This window comes from Mustela nivalis (assembly GCF_964662115.1).
Source record: "Mustela nivalis genome assembly, chromosome: 1".
Classification (NCBI taxonomy): Eukaryota; Metazoa; Chordata; class Mammalia; order Carnivora; family Mustelidae; genus Mustela; species Mustela nivalis.
This window is the reverse complement of record NC_139020.1, coordinates 213,318,449-213,335,508: the sequence shown is the minus strand read 5'-3', so window position 1 is coordinate 213,335,508 and position 17,060 is coordinate 213,318,449. Positions and strand designations below refer to the sequence as shown.

The window sequence follows — 17,060 nt, the reverse complement described above, 5'->3', positions numbered from 1 at the left end:
AGCTCCCTCTCTAACTGGCCTCTTCTGGCCTGCTGCCAGGCCCCGTTTCTTAGGGAACAGGAAGTAACCTCACCTCCCCAGGTGATGACTAAGGGATCAACCATTGTCTTCACAGGCCTCTGATCTGGCAGGAGAACATGGATCCTCTCCTGCCTCCTCCTGCCACTTTGGGGGGCCCTCCCCACCTTCTGGGAGCAAGCTGGCCCCAGCTTTCATCAAAGCTTCATCATTTCCCAGCTGCTCAGTGTGGCTCAATGAGGTTGGAGTCTGGTTTTCTGGCCTGGTTCAGAGTCTGGGGAAAAAGCGTGTGCAGAATCAGGAGGGCTTTGGAAAGGGGGGGCCCACAGAAGAGGCATTTGAGCCCCTGCACTCCAAGTCTCACTTCAGGCAAGTCAGGCCCCCGTTGGGCCTCAGGCCTCAGTCTCTCTCTCTATATCTAATTCAGGCCCCTCCATACCATCTTCATTCCTTTTTCAACTTCCACACTTGGTCCCTGTGTGATTTAGCATATATAAGATACAGGACACCCCATGAGATCTGATTTTTTTTTCTAAGATTTTATTTATTTGAGAGAGAGAGCGAGAGAGCACGAGAGGAGGGAGGGTCAGAGAGAGAAGCAGACTCTGGGCTGAGCAGGCAGCCCCATGTGGGACTCAATCCTGGGACTCTGGTATCATGACCAGAGCCAAAGGCAGCCACTCAACCGACTGAGCCATCCAGGCACCCTAGATCTGAATTTCAGATAAAAAAACAAATACTTGGGACACCTGGGTGGCTCAGTTGGTTAAGCGTCTGCCTTCGGCTCAGGTCATGATCCCGGGGTCCTGGGTTCCAGCCCTGCATCAGAGAGCAGAGAGCCTGCTTCTCCCTCTCCCTCTGCTGCGCCCGCTCTCTCTCTCTGTCACATAAACAAATAATCTTAAAACAAACAAACAAAAAAACCAAAATACCTGAATGGTATCTATATAACATTGAGTTACAATTTTAACCATTTTAAGGAACTATGAATTAGGTATTTCTTTTCTTTTCTTTTTTTTTTTTTTTAAAGATTTTGTTTATTTATTTGACAGAGATCACAAGAAGGCAGAGAGGCAGGCAGAGAGAGAGGAAGAAGCAGGTTCCCCGCTGAGCAGAGAGCCCGATGCGGTGCTCGATCCCAGGACCCTGAGATCATGACCTGAGCTGAAGGCAAGAGGCCTCAACCCATTGAGCCACCCAGGCGTCCCGAATTAGGTATTTCTATTGGATGTTATTTATGATCAATTATATTTTTAGTGGTAAATATACATAGAATTAACCCTTTCAACCTTTTTTTTTTTTTAAGATTTTATTTATTTATTTGACAGACAGAGTTCACAAGTATGCAGAGAGGCAGGTAGAGAGAGAGAGAGGAGGAAGCAGGCTCCCCGCTGAGCCTCAGAGAGCCTGATGCAGGGCTCAATCCCAGGACCTTGGGATCATGACCCGAGCTGAAGGCAGAGGCTTTAACCCACTGAGTCACCCAGGTGCCCCTCAACCATTTTTTTAAAAAATATTTTTATTTATTTATTTGACAGAGATCACAAGTAGGCAGAGAGGCAGGCAGAGAGAGAGGGGGAAGCAGGCTCCCTGCAGAATCCCAGGACCCTGGGATCATAACCTGAGCCTAAGGCAGAGGCCCCAACCCATTGAGCCACCCAGATGCCCCCCGAGAAATCTTTTTTTTTTTTTTTTTTTTAAGATTCATTTATTTGACAGAGAGAAATCACAAGTAGACAGAGAGGCAGCCAGAGAGAGAGAGAGAGGGAAGCAAGCTCCCTGCCGAGCAGAGAGCTCGATGCGGGACCCGATCCCAGGACCCTGAGATCATGACCTGAGCCGAAGGCAGCGGCTTAATCCACTGAGCCACCCAGGCGCCCCCGAGAAATCATTTTTAGACAAAGGTGTGTTGATAAATAATTCACATCCCCTAAATTTCATGTTTTAGGGATACAATTAAAAGAATTTCATTTTATATTTGCAAAGTAGTAAGACCATCACCACAATCTAAAACATTTCCATGTTTTATACTGCGCTTTGTATGAAATTATAAATTTAACTCTGGATTCCTAACCCTAGATCAAAGTAACTACTTTTGTCTTGAAAGATTTGCCCTTTTTGGACATTCCATCAAATAGCATATGATAATGGAGAGTATGTGACCTCTTGTTTGGCTTATTTCACTGCCTCTCATGTTTTGGGGGCACTTCCCGGTGGTAGTGTGTGTCAGTGCTGCTTTTCTTTCCATTGCTGAATAGTGTTCGTTGCAAGGATATAGCACATTTGTTTTTCCAACTCAAATATCAACGGACACTTGGGTCTTTCTGCTTTTTGGCTGTTGTGAATCATGCTGTGATGACTATTACTGTACAGGTTTTTGTGGGGAGTGTGTTTTCATTTCTCTTGGGTAGATTCCTAGGGTCATGTGGTTAAGTCTATGTTTCACTTTTTAAAAAAGTCTTTTGCAGATGTATTTCATATGCATAAGGATGTATCGAGACTAAGGTATTATTATTTTTTTAAAGATTTTATTTATTTATTTGACAGAGAGAAATCACAAGTAGGTGGAGAGGCAGGCAGAGAGAGAGAGGGAAGCAGGCTCCCTGCTGAGCAGAGAGCCCGATGCAGGGCTCGATCCCAGGACCCTGAGATCATGACCTGAGCCGAAGGCAGCGGCTTAACCCACTGAGCCACCCAGGCGCCCTAAAGTATTATTTTTGTACCCTGTGATCAGATCTCTCCCATGTTTTCCCAAGAAGCTAAAATAAAAGGCAGACTGTTCACACCCGTTCCCAAGGCACTAGGACAGATCCCCGATGGACGCACTCACGTGCTCCATCCTCTCTGGCTCAGACGTTTGCATTTGCTATCCCCTCGGCCCTGCGTGCCTTCTCTGTATCCATTTCACTCCACTGGCCCATCTTTATTGCCCTGCGAGTCTCTACCTAAATTACCAGCCCCAAACCCGCCCTGGCCCCTCCCCGACTACTCAGCATTTTCCTAAGCACTCTGGCTCTTTTACCTCCAGTTCCTACCAAGAGTCACTAGAACGAAATTAACAGGGGCGCCTGGGTCAAATCCTCTGCCTTCGACTCAGGTCCTCATGGTCTCAGAGTCCTGGGATCGAGCCCCACGTCGGGTGGCTTAGCGGGGAGCCTGCTTCCCTCTCTCTCTGCCTGCCTCTCTGCCTGCTTGTGATCTCTGTCTGTCAAATAAGTAAAATCTTTAAAAAGAAAAAAAAAAAAAAAAGAGCGAAGTTAACAGAGGAGGTAGCAGCATCTGGTGCTCCCAGTATTTCCGAAGGCCAGGCGCGGTCCGCAAGGCTTTAGGGATGATGAGAGCACTTAAAGTTTACGGCCCTCTAGGATGGGTGCCGTTACCAACCCCATTTTATAGGTGGGTAGACTAAGGCACAGAGGTTATGGCATTCTGCCTTGCGGGACGAAAACACATTTCTCTGGAATGAACAGGCATATCGGGTATCTTGCGGACCTGGCATCCGGTGCTCAAAACCTTTCGCGGAGTGAAAAAAAGAGTCTCCCGCGCACTCTATGGCTGTTTACCCCAAGAACTCCCCACGCCCCGCCCCTTCCCCAGCCCCGCCCCTCGGGCCGGCAACGGCGCGTCCCTATTTTGAGTTGAACCTCTATCACTTTATCCAATGGTGAAGGGCTGCGTAAGCCCCGCCCCCCATGGTAGCCAATGCCTGCTCCCTACCTTGAGGCCTTCTGGAGTGGTAGCCAACCGGCTCCCGGGAGCGGGAGGCTTGCTGTGCTCCGCCCCCTACACGGAGTAGGCCTTCTTTCGGTGGTGGCCAATGACCTGCCTCCTACTTAAAGCCCTCCTTCTGTGGCCGTTCGTTGCCCGCCCCCCTGTCCTACGCTCCACCCCTAAGCCGCCTGGCCATCCGCCTCACCACTCCCTGAAAGTCTCCGTTTCCCTCCTCCCACCTTTCCCCTTTCACCTCCCATAACCTCCGCCCCGCTCCCATTAGGCCTCTGGGTCACGCCCCTTGGATCTACCCGTTACCCAATCCCGTTAACTTGCTCTGCTCCAACCCCTCTTCTCATTGGTCCCCGTGCGCCTCTATCCCCCGCACGTGGTCCTGAGCGACGGCGCCTCCCGCCCGTGAAGGCCGGAGGGCGGGACTTCCGGGGGCGCGCAGTCCAATAAGCACGCGCCGGCCCTCTGCCCAGGAGGCCGCCCCCGCCCCCTCGGCGCCCCGCTCCCGCCCCCGGCTTCGCCTCCCGCTGCCGCCGCCGCCGCCGCCGAAGCCGCTGCCGCCGCCGCCGCTGCCGCCGCCGCTTCCTGCGGCCTGGGCTTCCCGCCGCCAGCATGCCGCATGCCTTCAAGCCCGGGGACTTGGTGTTCGCCAAGATGAAGGGCTACCCTCACTGGCCGGCCCGGGTGAGGCCGCGCGGGAGATGGGCCAGGCAGGGGGGGTGGGGCAGCAGGGGCCCCGGGCCTGAGGGATCCTTACTACAGAGGTCTGGGGGTCCCCGGGCCTGAGGGACACGCGCAGCGGGTCCTGGGGGTATCCTGGGCCTGAGGAAGCCCGCGCCGGGGGCCTGGGGGTCCCGGCGCTGAGGGACGCCGCGCCTGGGTCTGGGGGTCCCAGCGCGTGAGGAAGTCCGCGCGGGGGTCTGGGGTCCCGGCGCCTGAGGGAGGCCGCGCCGGGGGTCTGTGGGTCCCGGCGCCTGAGGGAAGCCGCGCCGGGGTCTGCGGTCCGGGGGCCTGAGGGAAGCCGCGCCGGGGGTCTGCGGTCCGGGGGCCTGAGGGAAGCCGCGCCGGGGGTCTGAGGGTCCCCGCGCCTGAGGGAGCCGTACCGAGGTCTGGGGGTCCCCGGACCTGAAGGAGCTCGCGCGAGGTCTGGGAGTCCCCGCGCCTGAGGGAATCCGCGCCGGGGTCTGGGGGTCCCCGGGCCTGAGGGAATCCGCGCCGGGGTCTGGGGGTCCCCGGGCCTGAGGGAATCCGCGCCGGGGTCTGGGGGTCCCCGGGCCTGAGGGAATCCGCGCCGGGGTCTGGGGGGTCCCCGGACTTGAGGGAGTCCGCGCTGGGGGTTTGGGGGCCCGCGCCTGAGGGGCCCCGCGCAGGGGTGCGGGGGGCTGCGGGGAGACCCAGAGCCAAGGGAAGTGTGGTTTGAGGGATCTGCGGCCTGAGGAGGCAGGGTTCAAGTTTGAAGGAGGTGGTGGTGTGAGGAGAGCGGAGGAACATGGGGCTTAAGGAGAGGAATCCCACTGAGGGGAAGGGAGTGCCGCGGCCTGAAGATGTCAGGTGGGGCCCCAGGCCGTGTGCGAGAGAGAGGGCTTGAGAGCGGTGCAGGAGGGGAGAGGGGTTGAGGGTTGAGGCTGAGGGGGTGAGGGAGGGTAGATGCTGCCCCGGTGGGCGCTGGGTTCACACCGTCGCTGAAGCAGAGGGGACTTCTCTGATAATGGGGGGGTGTCAGGACCAGAGCTTGGAGTGAGACTTGCTTAAGGGACCCTGGGAGCTGGTGCCCTTATGAGGACCCTCTCCTCTGTCCTCTGGTGGAGGAGGCCGGCTGGGTGTGAGTTTGAGGGAGATCGCGGAGTGGTCCTCCCTCATTCTTGAATCAGATCCTTTTCGGGCTCAAGCCCAAAAGAGAGAGCATCTGAGGAAAGAGGTTGAGCCAGGGGGACTTTGGGGATCCGGGGTAGAAGCTGAGATCCAGGGAACCCAGATGGTCTGAGGGGTGCCGGTCTGGCGGGGTCCTGAGGGTGGAGGTCCCAGAGAGTGCGTGTCCAGGCACTATCCCGGGCAGGCCCATGTGGAGGAGGGAGCTGGCGGGTGTCATCCCCCGGTCTTGGGAATAAAGCTGCCCCAGGACCTAGGCTGGTGGAATATGCATGACAGGACTGAAGGAATTTGGGCGATGGGGGGTGGGAGGCCCAGGCAGCAGCAGGGGCATGGGAAGGATGAGGCTGAACTGAGGCAGTATTGCGATGTCAGCCCCATTCCCTGCTCGTTGGAGCACCCCCCTCCCAGGGTGGGAGGATGGATAAGGGCATCACGCAGAGCTGGGGGTCTGGGTGCAGACAGGCTGCCACAGGAGGCCGGGAAGGGGCACTGACCAGGCCGGCAGTCCTGACAACCGTTGGAGCTGGTGCTGCCGCTAGGATACCTGAGCCTCAGGCGTAGAGGCGGGTCCTCGGTGAGGCCCGAGCAAACACCCGGCCGGGAAGGCGTGGCAGGCCCGTTCTCAGGAGGTGAAGTTTGGGGAAGCTTCTGTGCAGCAGTGGGATGCTTGAGATGGATGCTTCCTGACCCCAACCAAGGACTTTGAAAAGCAGCCCAGAGAGCTGAGGAAGGAAGCTGGGTGAGGGGGACGGGAAAGTTCCAGTAGCCCCCAGGCATGGTAGAGGATGGGAAGAGATGAACGGGGACCAGAGAACTCACTTTAACCTAGTTTTCTCTGGATTATTTTTTGGGGGGACTCTAGAGCCATGAAACTTTGCGGGCACTTCCCTTCTTTCGCGTGTACCAGCTTCCCCCTGTCCTCCTTACCCCCTCCTGGCAGCTCGCGAAGCCCGGAACATTTCCAAGCACCTGATTGGAAGTGAAGGGGCTGCTAGCCTCCTGTGGGGAGGTGACTGACAGCTGCCGGGGCCCATGGGCCTGTAGGGAGAGGGTGGGACTTCCTGGATGTTCAGGGCCTGTCTCCTGCAGCCCACCCCCCACCCTCTGCATCCTTGGAGCTGGCAGCTACAGCTTCTGGGAGATCAACCACCCGATCACCTTTTTGCGGGAGGGGTCCCGTGGGAGGGTCCTGGGATCGTGGAGAGGCTGAGCTTGCCCCCCCACCTCCTGGCTGCTCAGGGCACCATATTTAGCTTTGCTCAGGTGAAGCACCTACCCTGGAGGCAGAGAAAACACTCTGGGGAGGTGGGGGGACAGGTATGCACTGTGGGGGGGTGGGTGTTCCTAGAAGAATGCAGATGCCTAGCTGGAAGGTGATGTGTCTCCCTCAGTCAAAGGCTCCCTTCCTCCCAGCATGCTTACGCCAAGTAACTTAGCTGATTTCTTGGTGATTTCCTGGGTCAAGGGGTGAAGGTGTCCCCCAGCCACGCCCTGACCTGCCTCTCACTGCAGATCGATGATATCGCCGACGGTGCTGTGAAGCCCCCGCCCAACAAGTACCCCATTTTCTTCTTTGGTACACACGAAACGTAAGTTTCCGCAGGTGGGGCTTGATTTTCCCACCTGGTGCCTCCTGGTGCCTCCTGGGTGGCCTGACTCACCTGGGACTGGCCCCATGGTTCCTTTCTCCAGAGCCTTCCTAGGACCCAAGGACCTGTTTCCTTACGACAAATGTAAAGATAAGTACGGGAAACCCAACAAGAGGAAAGGCTTCAATGAGGGACTGTGGGAGATCCAGAACAATCCCCACGCCAGCTACAGCGCTCCTCTGGTGAGTACCTGGGGATGGAGAGTGACCGATGTGGCGTCTGGGGCATCCAAGTCATGCCTGGCGCTTGGCTACATTGGGCGCCACAGGTGGTCTCAGTTTGTCTCATAGGAAAGGAGCAAGGGCTCAGCCTCCCTTGGCACTGCTGACCGTTCTCTTTCGGGGTGTCCTGGGGCGTCCTGGGCACAGTGGGGTGAGTAGCATCCCTGGCCTCACCCACTCCATGCCAGTGGCACCCCACCCCCCGAAGTCGTGACCGCCATCCACGTCTCCAGACTTAGACGAGTACCCCTGGGGTCATGGAGGGCTGGAGGGCCACCCCTGGTGAAACCCAGTGCTCTACAGTTAGCTTGGATTTATAACAGTATTTCTGTGGCTCTTAAAAAACCTTTTGTTTTCTCAGAAAAAACGTTTTTTTCTGTCAGTGACGCGCCTCCCTTCTCCCTTACTGCCAGAATTTAGCCTTGAGAAGAGGCTGTGGTTGGTCGATGGTGGAATTATTGCTTAGATGGGAAATAAGTACCAAAAAGCACAGAGATGACATCTCAGTGACAAATGTTCAGGGAAAGATGGCATTCAGAAGAGTCGAAGTGAAATTCATGGAAAGCCTCGGAAGGCTGCAGAAAGGTGGCAGAAAGCTACCTTGCTCTGGACATTTTGGGAAGAGATGCAGTTGAGGGGCGGCTGGGCTGGGGTTCTCTGCTCTGGTCTCAGCCAGCGTGGTTTGGATTTCTGCAGGAGGCACAGGGACCCTCTGGGGGTAGAGTAGTCTGGCTTCAGGAGGGGTGGGCATGAGGTTGGCTGGGAGGCCAAGTGGACTGACTGCAGGGGCAGAGCATCCTTGCTGGGGGAGAAGAGGGCCTGTGGCCTGGCCTGTGGGCAGGGATGCAGGAGGCGCCGAGAGAGTCTGTGTGTGAGCTCAGCCACCACCGACCCAGTAGGCACTGCTCTGTGGCGGGACCGGCAGTCCGAGATGAAGCAGTCCCACTCCTGGCCTCCTGGGAGCTCACGGTCTGGGATTCAGGGTTTATCACCAGATGTTTCTTGAGTGCTGAGGGTTTGGCAGCCCCTTCTCGGGGGGCAAGACTCACGTTTAGTGGATGTTGGTGGTGTTCTGCTTTTACCTCGTCTCTCGGTTTTGTGAGTGAGTGGGTCGGAAGGTCTTCACGACAGTTAGTTCTGTGTGATCCTTTTCTGGCCCTGGCTCAAGTGCTGTTGGTTACATCCTAAGCTTATTACTGCTGGTGAATCATCACACCATTTAATATTTATTGCACACCCACGGCTTGCTAAGTGCTGTGTAGATGCCTGCCCTCGAGGAAATAAACTCAGAAATGGTACAACCTTGACATTAAACTGGCCTGACACAGACTCCTCAGGTTGAGAAGTAGCTGTTAAGTGTGAGAGCTTGTCTTGCTGGAGCCTATGGCTCCAAACTGAAGGTCTGTTTAAGATGCAGATTCATGGGCCCCACCCGTGGAGGTTTGGCTTTCAGGGGTTCAGGCCTGGGACCCCTGAGGTGTTCCTTCCAACTCATCGGCCTGGGCATCAGCCTAGACGTTTCTGATGGAGCCAGGCCGCAGGCATGCTTTCGGAAGCAGCTCTTTCCGGGTACCTGAGCGGTCTCTTTGCTCAGCCTTCAAGTTTCTTGTGGGAACGCAGACTCGGCACAAAATTGAAAAGATACAGAGGTGCGTAGGGATAGTGGACAGTTGGCCCTGTCTCCTGGTCACTCTGCTGCCACGTCCTGTCAGGATAACCATAGCTACTCTTTCCTTGTACATTCTCTGAGGTTCTGTATTCATAATGAAATCTATGCAACTTTTCCTTCTAAGGCATAGAATTCTAAATTTTACTTATTGTCCTCCAAAATACATCTTTTTTTAAAAAATGTATTTTTAATAACCTCTACACCCATTGTGGGGCTCAAACTCATGATCCTGAGATCAAGAGTTGCATGTTCCACTGACTGAGCCTGCCAGGCGTCCCCAAAATATATCTTGAGTGTTGGTTTGCATGCAGAGAACAGACTCATTCTTTCCGATAAGCTTAACTCAGCTGGTTCTTCCTCTAAGAGGGGACAGCAAGCCCTGTTTACGCATCTCCTTGCCGAGGCGGGAGGTAGAAAGTGGTATCTGAGTGTGGTTCCAGCTTCATTGTCCTTTGGTCCACACAGTAATCCTGAGAGGAGCCTGGGCAGGTAGCATCTTTCCCATTTTCCAGGTAAGTAAACTGAGGCCCAGAGGGACCCACTTAGAATCTGAGATCTCTTAGACATAGACCAGGGTTTTTCAACATTTGTGGCTACATCATTTTAGGGTGGGGTGGGAGGGGGTGCTCCTGGGCACTGTGAAATGTTTAACAGCAACCCTGGCTCCCATTGACTAGATGCCAGAAGTGCCCCAGTTTTGACAGCCTCAGTTGTCCCTAGGCATTGCCAAATGCCTCCAAGAGAACAAGAGTCATTTCTGGTTTAGAACCATTGACTTAGAAGGATCCTAGAAATGTATGCTTGTTCCTCCATAGAGGAAAAGGGACAGGGATCTGTGCACGGTTCTCAGGCTGGTGAAAGGGAGCTGGGGCTAAAGCCCAGGCCTCCCGTGTCTCAGGCCGGAGGAGGGCCCCGAGAATAATCTCTACCTTGGGTCTAGGGTTAAGAGCCCTGTGGTATGAATGTCGGGACCTGGGTTCGAGTCCTGGCTCTAGCACTTGCTTACTGTGAGCCTTGGGGCACCGCATCACCTCTCTGAGCCTCAGTCTCCTCATTAGAGACGAGGGTCCTGGTAGTGTCAGCATTTCACAGGGTTGCTGGGGGAGCCCTGTGAGCAAATGGCACAATGCTGAGCAGCTGATGAGATGCTAGTTGGGAATGAGGCCAGGCTGAACCTGACCTTCCCTTTCCACCTGAGTCACCCTCTTGATCCATTAAGGCAGTGAGAGAAACGAATGCTCAACCCCCTCACCTGACCATCGGGCTTGGGTGGTTGGAGGTTGGCTGGCTCTTGGCCTTTGTCTCCTGGTTCCTTTCTGTACATCATGCTTGTCTTGTGTGGACCGGATTTCCCCAAAACTAGTGAGATCCCATGGGCTGACCCTAGGAGATCCAGAATTCCTGGCTTTATCTATAGGCATAGGGTAGAGCCAGTCACTTACCTTCCCAGAGAGTCCGTTTTCCCAATTGTGGGACAGACCCGTTCACCCCTGCTGCCTGGCCACCCCAGCCACCTGGGTAGATGTGAGGGGCACGAGTTGGACCCTAGTGAGTGGGGAGCTTGGCAGAAGCAAGAAGGGATTATATTTATATATTTATATATTTATTTATTTATTATTTTTAAAGATCTTACTTATTATTTGATAGAACAGCAAGAGAGGGAACACAAGTAGGGGAAGGGGCAGAGGGAGAAGCAGGCTTCCTGCCGAGCAGGGAGCCCGATGCAGGGCTCCATCCCAGATCCTGAGATCATGACCTGAGCCAAAGGCAGAGGCTTAACCCAATGAGCCACCCAGGTGCCCCTAGGGGTTTTAATTAGCAGTAGCTGCGCCCAGTGGCCCGGACTTAGAGGCTAGAATGGACCTGGCTGGCCTCCCGCCTCTGTCACATCGTTGCTGTGATCCTGAGCTCTCAGTCCCCCTTTTCCTCGGTGGCAAAATGAGGGTGACAGTTCGTACCTGGTACACCCAGAGAGAGATGGGGAGCTTGGGGTCGGGGCTTGCCCCAAACCAGTGTCTGCTCTTACCGCCATGAAGCCGATCCTTCCGCAGAAGAGCCGTGGGCCTAGTCACTTGGCCTCCAAGCTGCTGTGCTACCCCCGCCATGGAGAACGGGTCATGTCTCCCTGCTCCCTGCCGGGGCTGCTGTGAAGAGAACCCACACCCTGGCACGAGGCATGATGGAAGTCCACCGAGAAAGTGGGATTATCCTCTCCCGGCGCCTGGGGTTCGGGCTCGACCTACTTACTGTTGCAGCCTTCAGTTTCGTCAGCCATTACAGATCGGGCCCGTCACTGTTCCACAGGGGAGACAACGGGTTCTCGGAGCTGAGTGCAAGGTCCTGCCAACACCTGGCCTTTATTTTTCTCACCTATTACTTATTAACCCAGCCAGGTGAAGGCCGGGGGGGCTCATGACCCGGAAAGGACTGGGGGCTTCCTAAAAGAGGTCATGGGCAGCCTGGGTCCCCTCCCACGCACTCCCTCTGACAGCCCCCACTCTGGCTCCCACATTTCTGCTCTGAATGCATTTCCACACTGATGTGGTGCCGGGACCTCCTCTCTCCAGTGCTGGCAGGTTCCTTCCCTCCTGCGGCCCCGGTTAAGCCCACGCTTCCACTTCTTGCTTCTCAGTCCTGGTCTCCACTCATGCGTCCCATCAGCGTGGCCCTGGAGGTCCTTCCGTGCGCTCTCCTTTCCTTCTTGTCCTCCCCGCTTTTTTCTTGGCCAGTGCGCACGCGCCACTCCGACCTGTTGATTCCCTACCAGTGATTACGCTAAGGGAATGTGACTTCTCTTTTTTTTTTTTTTTAATTTAGGAAATTGACTATTTTAGCCATATTCCACGGTGCCTTTTATTCATTTATAGTGTCACGTGATCATCTCTTTTTATCTAACTCAGAACATTCCATCACCGCACAAGGGAACCCCCTCCCCATTACCTGTCACTCCCAATTCTCCCCACAGCCCCTGAGAAGTCTTTTTTTTTTTTTTTTTTTTAAAGTAGGCTTCACACCCAACATGGGGCTTGAACTCACAAACCTGAGATCAAGAGTGGCACGCTCCACTGACTGAACTGGCTAGCTGCCCCACCCCCGAGAACTGATCATCTATCTATTTCTGTGGATTTGCACATTCCAGATATTTCACATAAAGGGAATCCTGTTTGGTCCTTCACCCTGCTTCTTTTCACTGAGCATGTTTTGGAAGTTCATCCACGCTGTAGTGTTCCTTTTTATGGCCGAGAAGCATTCCTTTCTGTAGCCGGCCCACGTTGTGTTTCTCAGTATGTGGCTGTTCGCCTTGTTTGCAGATAATGTAGCTTTAAAAAGGTAATGTAGCTTTGGGGCGCCTAGGTGGCTCAGTGGGTTAAGCCTCTTCCTTCGGCTCAGGTCATGCTCTCAGGGTCCTGGGATCGAGACCTGCATCAGGCTCTCTGCTGCGCCGGGAGCCTGCTTCCCCCCGCCCCTAACCCCTGCCTGCCTCTCTGCCTACTTGTGATCTCTGTCTATCAAATAAATAAATAAAATCTTAAAAAAAAAAGTTAATGTAGCTTTAAGGGAAAAAAAGAGGGAGAGAAATCAGTTATTCAGAAAGAGGTACCATGGAATAACATGATCAGGTTTTACATGGGCTTAGCTGCACTGGGTGCCCCAGGACTGTCACAGCAGCCTCCCTCATGGCGCTTTGTAGCTGTGTGTTTCCTTGTCTGCCCTCTGTTAGGGCGTGGGCTCCCTGAGGACAGGGATGCTGTCTGGCTCGCATCTAGCTCCGGCCCTCAACACAGGGCCTCCTGGGCTGCGTGTTCCATGGCGTGCACTGAACGGAGTGATGGCTAAAAATGCCTGGGGCTCATATGTTTTCCTCCCATAAATGTCAGACATTCAGAACAAGTTCAGAAACTGGCCCAAGGGAGCCGTGGGGCCTGGCCATGGTTGTGCCATCTGCCAGGTCCCCTAGATCCTCCAGGACCCTGTATAAGCCCCAGCTGGCCCGCCAGCCTTTCTTCTGCCCCATCCTCTCTCAAGGCGCAGTGGCCACACTGACTTCACCAATGTCTGGGGGGAGCCTGCTCTCATGCCGTTGGCGGCTTTTCAGAATTTGTCTGGCCCCTGCCCCTTTGCATGTTTGGGACGACTCCTCAACTAAAATGTCACACCCTCCAAGGTTCCCCCCGACAAAACAACACTTCAGAATACTCCTGCCACTTCATGCCCACCTCTTCCTGATCCCCCGGCACCCATGTACCGGTGCTGTCCTCTATCCCTGTCCCCAGAGTGTGACGTTATTCCGCTGCATGTCCCCTGTCGGCCTCTGCTCCAGGGCTGTAAGCCCCCAGGGGGCAGGGATCGCACTGGGCTCACCTGTGTGGACTCGAGGCCTGCCTGCGTGGTGCCTGGCACAGGCCCTGACTCACCCCCGACTGAGTGCGTCCCGAGCCGGGCACAGGGCGAGCTGGGAAGGGGTGCCGTGTAAGCGTTCGTGTTTCCGTGGCTCTCGTTGCCTGAGCGAGCACACTGGGTGGCACAGAAATCGCAGTGCCTGGCAGCTCAGGCCTGGCAGTCCTGTGTTCATGCTGACGGGAGGGTGAATAAGAAAAGCCAGCTCTGGTGGCCTTCTGGCCAGTCTGGGCACTGTCTTCAGTATGTCACATCCCACTTCTGCCTCATCCTAGCCACAGCCCTGTGAGGCCAAAATGGCGCCATCCCCATTGCTCAGCTTGGGAAACGGAGGCACTGAGAGGCCAAGTTACTGGCCCAAGGTTTGATCTGTAATCCTAGCCCCCACTGCACGTGTCATCTCGCCTTCCAGCCTGCATTTTCGGAGCTTTCTGGGCTGCAGGTCCCCAATGTGGAAAGTGAGGAGGCCAGACCCAGACATTCGAGACCCCGCCATGGCTTCTGTCCTCTGGGTCACCGTCCTGGTTGGGAAATGCACCCCAGGCTGATGGTGACTCGCTGTCTCTGCCCCCTCCTGCCCCCCAGCCGGTGAGTTCCTCTGACAGCGAGGCCCCTGAAGCCGACCCGGCAGGCGGGAGCGAGGACGACGAGGTCCGGGGGGTCATGGCCGTCACAGCCGTGACCGCCACAGCGGCCAGCGACAGAATGGAGAGTGACTCAGACTCAGACAAAAGCAGTGACAACAGTGGCCTGAAGCGGAAGGCCGCAGCCCTGAAGGTAGGAGTGGGGCAGGAGCTCCCAGCCTCGGGGGCAGCCCGCAGTCCAGCCTCCCTCTGGCCTTTCCTCCTCCCCCACGAGGCCTCTAGCAGCTTGCAGTCCCTGCCCTGCCTTGCTTGTTTTTAATGCACGGTTTTATCTGGTATATTATTTATTTTTATTTGTTATTCTTGTACATGCGTCATCTTGTTAACTTTTGTAGTATTGCTCTGTAGATAGTACTGTTTCCACCTTGTAGATGATCATCTCAGGGAGGGCAGTGCACTTAGCGTGGCTCTCTAGTGTGAAGTTGAAATGCTGTCTTGTATTAACACGACCTTTTACTCAACACCAGCCGGACTGAACAGATACTCCCAGGACTGGAACGCAGGCACTTGCTCTTGGCTTTTCCCTCCCAGGAGCGTTCTAGCTGAAATTATGCCCTTAGCCTGAGTATGCAGTTAATTTTTCTGCATGTTTAACATGCTTTTTTTTTTAACATGCTTTTTAAAAATTGAGATACCATTCACATACCACAAAACTCCCTCTTTCAAAATACTCAGTTCACTGGTGTTAGTACATTTGCAGAGCTGTGCAGTTACCACCACTGGTTAGTACCAGAACATTCCCTGACTTCAGAAGAAACTTTGTCCTGGCCATCAGTCATTCCCCCCAGCACCCCCCGAACCCCCTTCCCGTCCGTGGATGAGTCTGGTCTGGACATGTCACACACGTGGACTCACAGCCCGTGTGGCCTTCTGTGTCTGATTCCCTCCCTGAGTGTCATGGGCTCAGGATCCGTCCCCAGGACAGCATGTGTTGGTGTCTTGCTCCTGTTCGTGGTGGAGAGACGCTCCCAGGGGTGTGTGCTGGACGTGTGTGTAGCCACTCATCGGTGGACGGACATCTGGGTTGTGTCACTCCAGCTGCCGTGAACGTACTGCCGAGCACGGTTGTGTGCAGATTTCTGTGGGGACGGGGGTATTCGGTTCTCCTGGAGATAGGCTCTTTCTTGCCTGTCTGTCTTTTGACTGCTTTTAAACATTCGGGAGCAGAATGAAAGGACTATGATTTATCATCAACTTCTTCGACATAGTAAGGCTTTCCTTTTATTATTTGTAAAAATAACATTTGCTTTCGGTTCCATTCGTAAGGATCAACCACGCTTGTAAGTTGTAAGGTGTAAAAAGCGTGGAGAAGCTAGTGGAAAACGCCCACATTACGTGGGAGGGCTGCCACGCCGAGGACCGGACACACCCTGTCGTGTTTCTCCGTGATCCCGCGTGTGCCTCACACATGGGGTGGCTGCGTGAGGCCCATTTCACACACTCTGTGTGTGAAATGCTGAGTGTTTCTTTGGCGTTACAGACAGTATCAAGTCGTGGTCTTCCGTGGTTGAGAGGTAGTATATGACGTGCGTGATCTCTAACCAATATGTTATGAAGAGTGCTGGGCATTTGGCTTTTTCCCATTTTCACGATATGGTGGCATCATTTTTTAAAGTTCCCCATCACCACTGTTTACAGTTACCGGGGGACGTGGAACAGAAGCGTGTAGGAAACCACACCCCCTCCCCCCACTCCCGGCCCCCGACGATGCCACCACCCCTTAGAGGTAAATCCCTATTTGTCAGTCAGTACTTACTCAGATGGGTTTTTTTTTGGGACGGTTGGGGGGGACAGTTTTGCATTAAACAGGTCTAAGTTCTTACTACAACACCTTTTAACCACGCCAGGGAGAACTTGAGAGATGAAGAGACCTTTTCCCTGGTAGCCCCGTGACATCAGCACGTCGCAGCTGTCGTGCACCCAGTCCGTGAGAGGCTGTGGTTTTCCTGCCAGGCCAGCTTTCTGGGTTTTTCTCTTCAGTTAACGTTAACTTGTTTGCGCGTTTCTGTGGCCCCACATGCTGCTCCTCTCGTCGCTCCCTGGAACGGCTCCGAGAGACCCTGACCCCAGCCCCGAGCCCTGGCGGCTCATCACTCCCTGCCGCCCCACCCCCCGGGCTTCCAAGACTCGCTGCTCCGGGCCCCTCCCCACCACCTCCCCCTGCACCTCGCGTGTGGACATTGGGAGGGGGGGGTCCCAGGTCATCTTCATCCCCGTGATTCCTGCCTTTTTGTCTGGGGAACCAGGCCATGTCCCAGCTTGAAACGCCCTGGAACTGCCTCAAGAGTTTTGACGGAACAGGAGCTGTCGTAACTGGATTCCCCAAGTGCCTGGGTTGCGAGTGCTCTCCTAGCGGGCTGGGAAGAGGCCACAGACTGCCTCTGCCCCAAGAGGGAGTGGGGAGTGTGCGGTGCACCAGGCTTGGGCTCGGCTGCCCGCGAAGTGGGGCCGGGCTCCGGACACAGCCGGCGCAGCCCTGCCGGTCTGGAGCCCTTCCCTGCCCGCTCAGCAGCCACGCCGTCTTCCGCGCACGAGGCTTCTCGCTTGCTGTCTCGTCTGTCCCTGCATCTGTCGCTCTTCCCACTGGCCTCATGGCGGCTTTCTGTGACCGCCGCCCCCGTAGAACAGTAACCTTAGATTCACACGGAATGTTTCAGTTTGCCTCTCCTGACTGGAGCGCACGGTGTGCGACCTTGTAGGGACCTTGTCTCTCACTGGTGTGTCACTAGTGGACAGGTGTGCCAGCCACCCTAACAGTAGCACGGATCATTCCTGGACGCTGGAAGTCTGAGATCAAGGTGTCGGCAGGGCTCGTTCCTTCTGAGGACTCTCCTCAGCGGGCCGGTGCCCTCCCACCCTCGCATGC

General features: G+C 55.1%; 1 protein-coding gene across 2 annotated transcripts in view; it reads left to right on the top strand.

Moving 5' to 3' along the window:
• The first annotated feature begins 4,162 nt into the window (after positions 1–4,162).
• Positions 4,163–17,060, top strand: part of HDGFL2 (HDGF like 2) — a 20,843-nt gene continuing 7,945 nt past the window's right edge. The window contains exons 1-4 of one of the 2 annotated variants that reach the window (XM_082735359.1): positions 4,163–4,425; positions 7,126–7,202; positions 7,306–7,444; positions 14,136–14,327. In XM_082735359.1, the coding sequence (XP_082591485.1) occupies positions 4,354–4,425; positions 7,126–7,202; positions 7,306–7,444; positions 14,136–14,327 (480 nt within the window). In that variant the 5' untranslated portion in view covers positions 4,163–4,353. The remainder of the gene's footprint in view (positions 4,426–7,125; positions 7,203–7,305; positions 7,445–14,135; positions 14,328–17,060) is intronic. The other variant, XM_082735360.1, reaches the window with a different exon arrangement.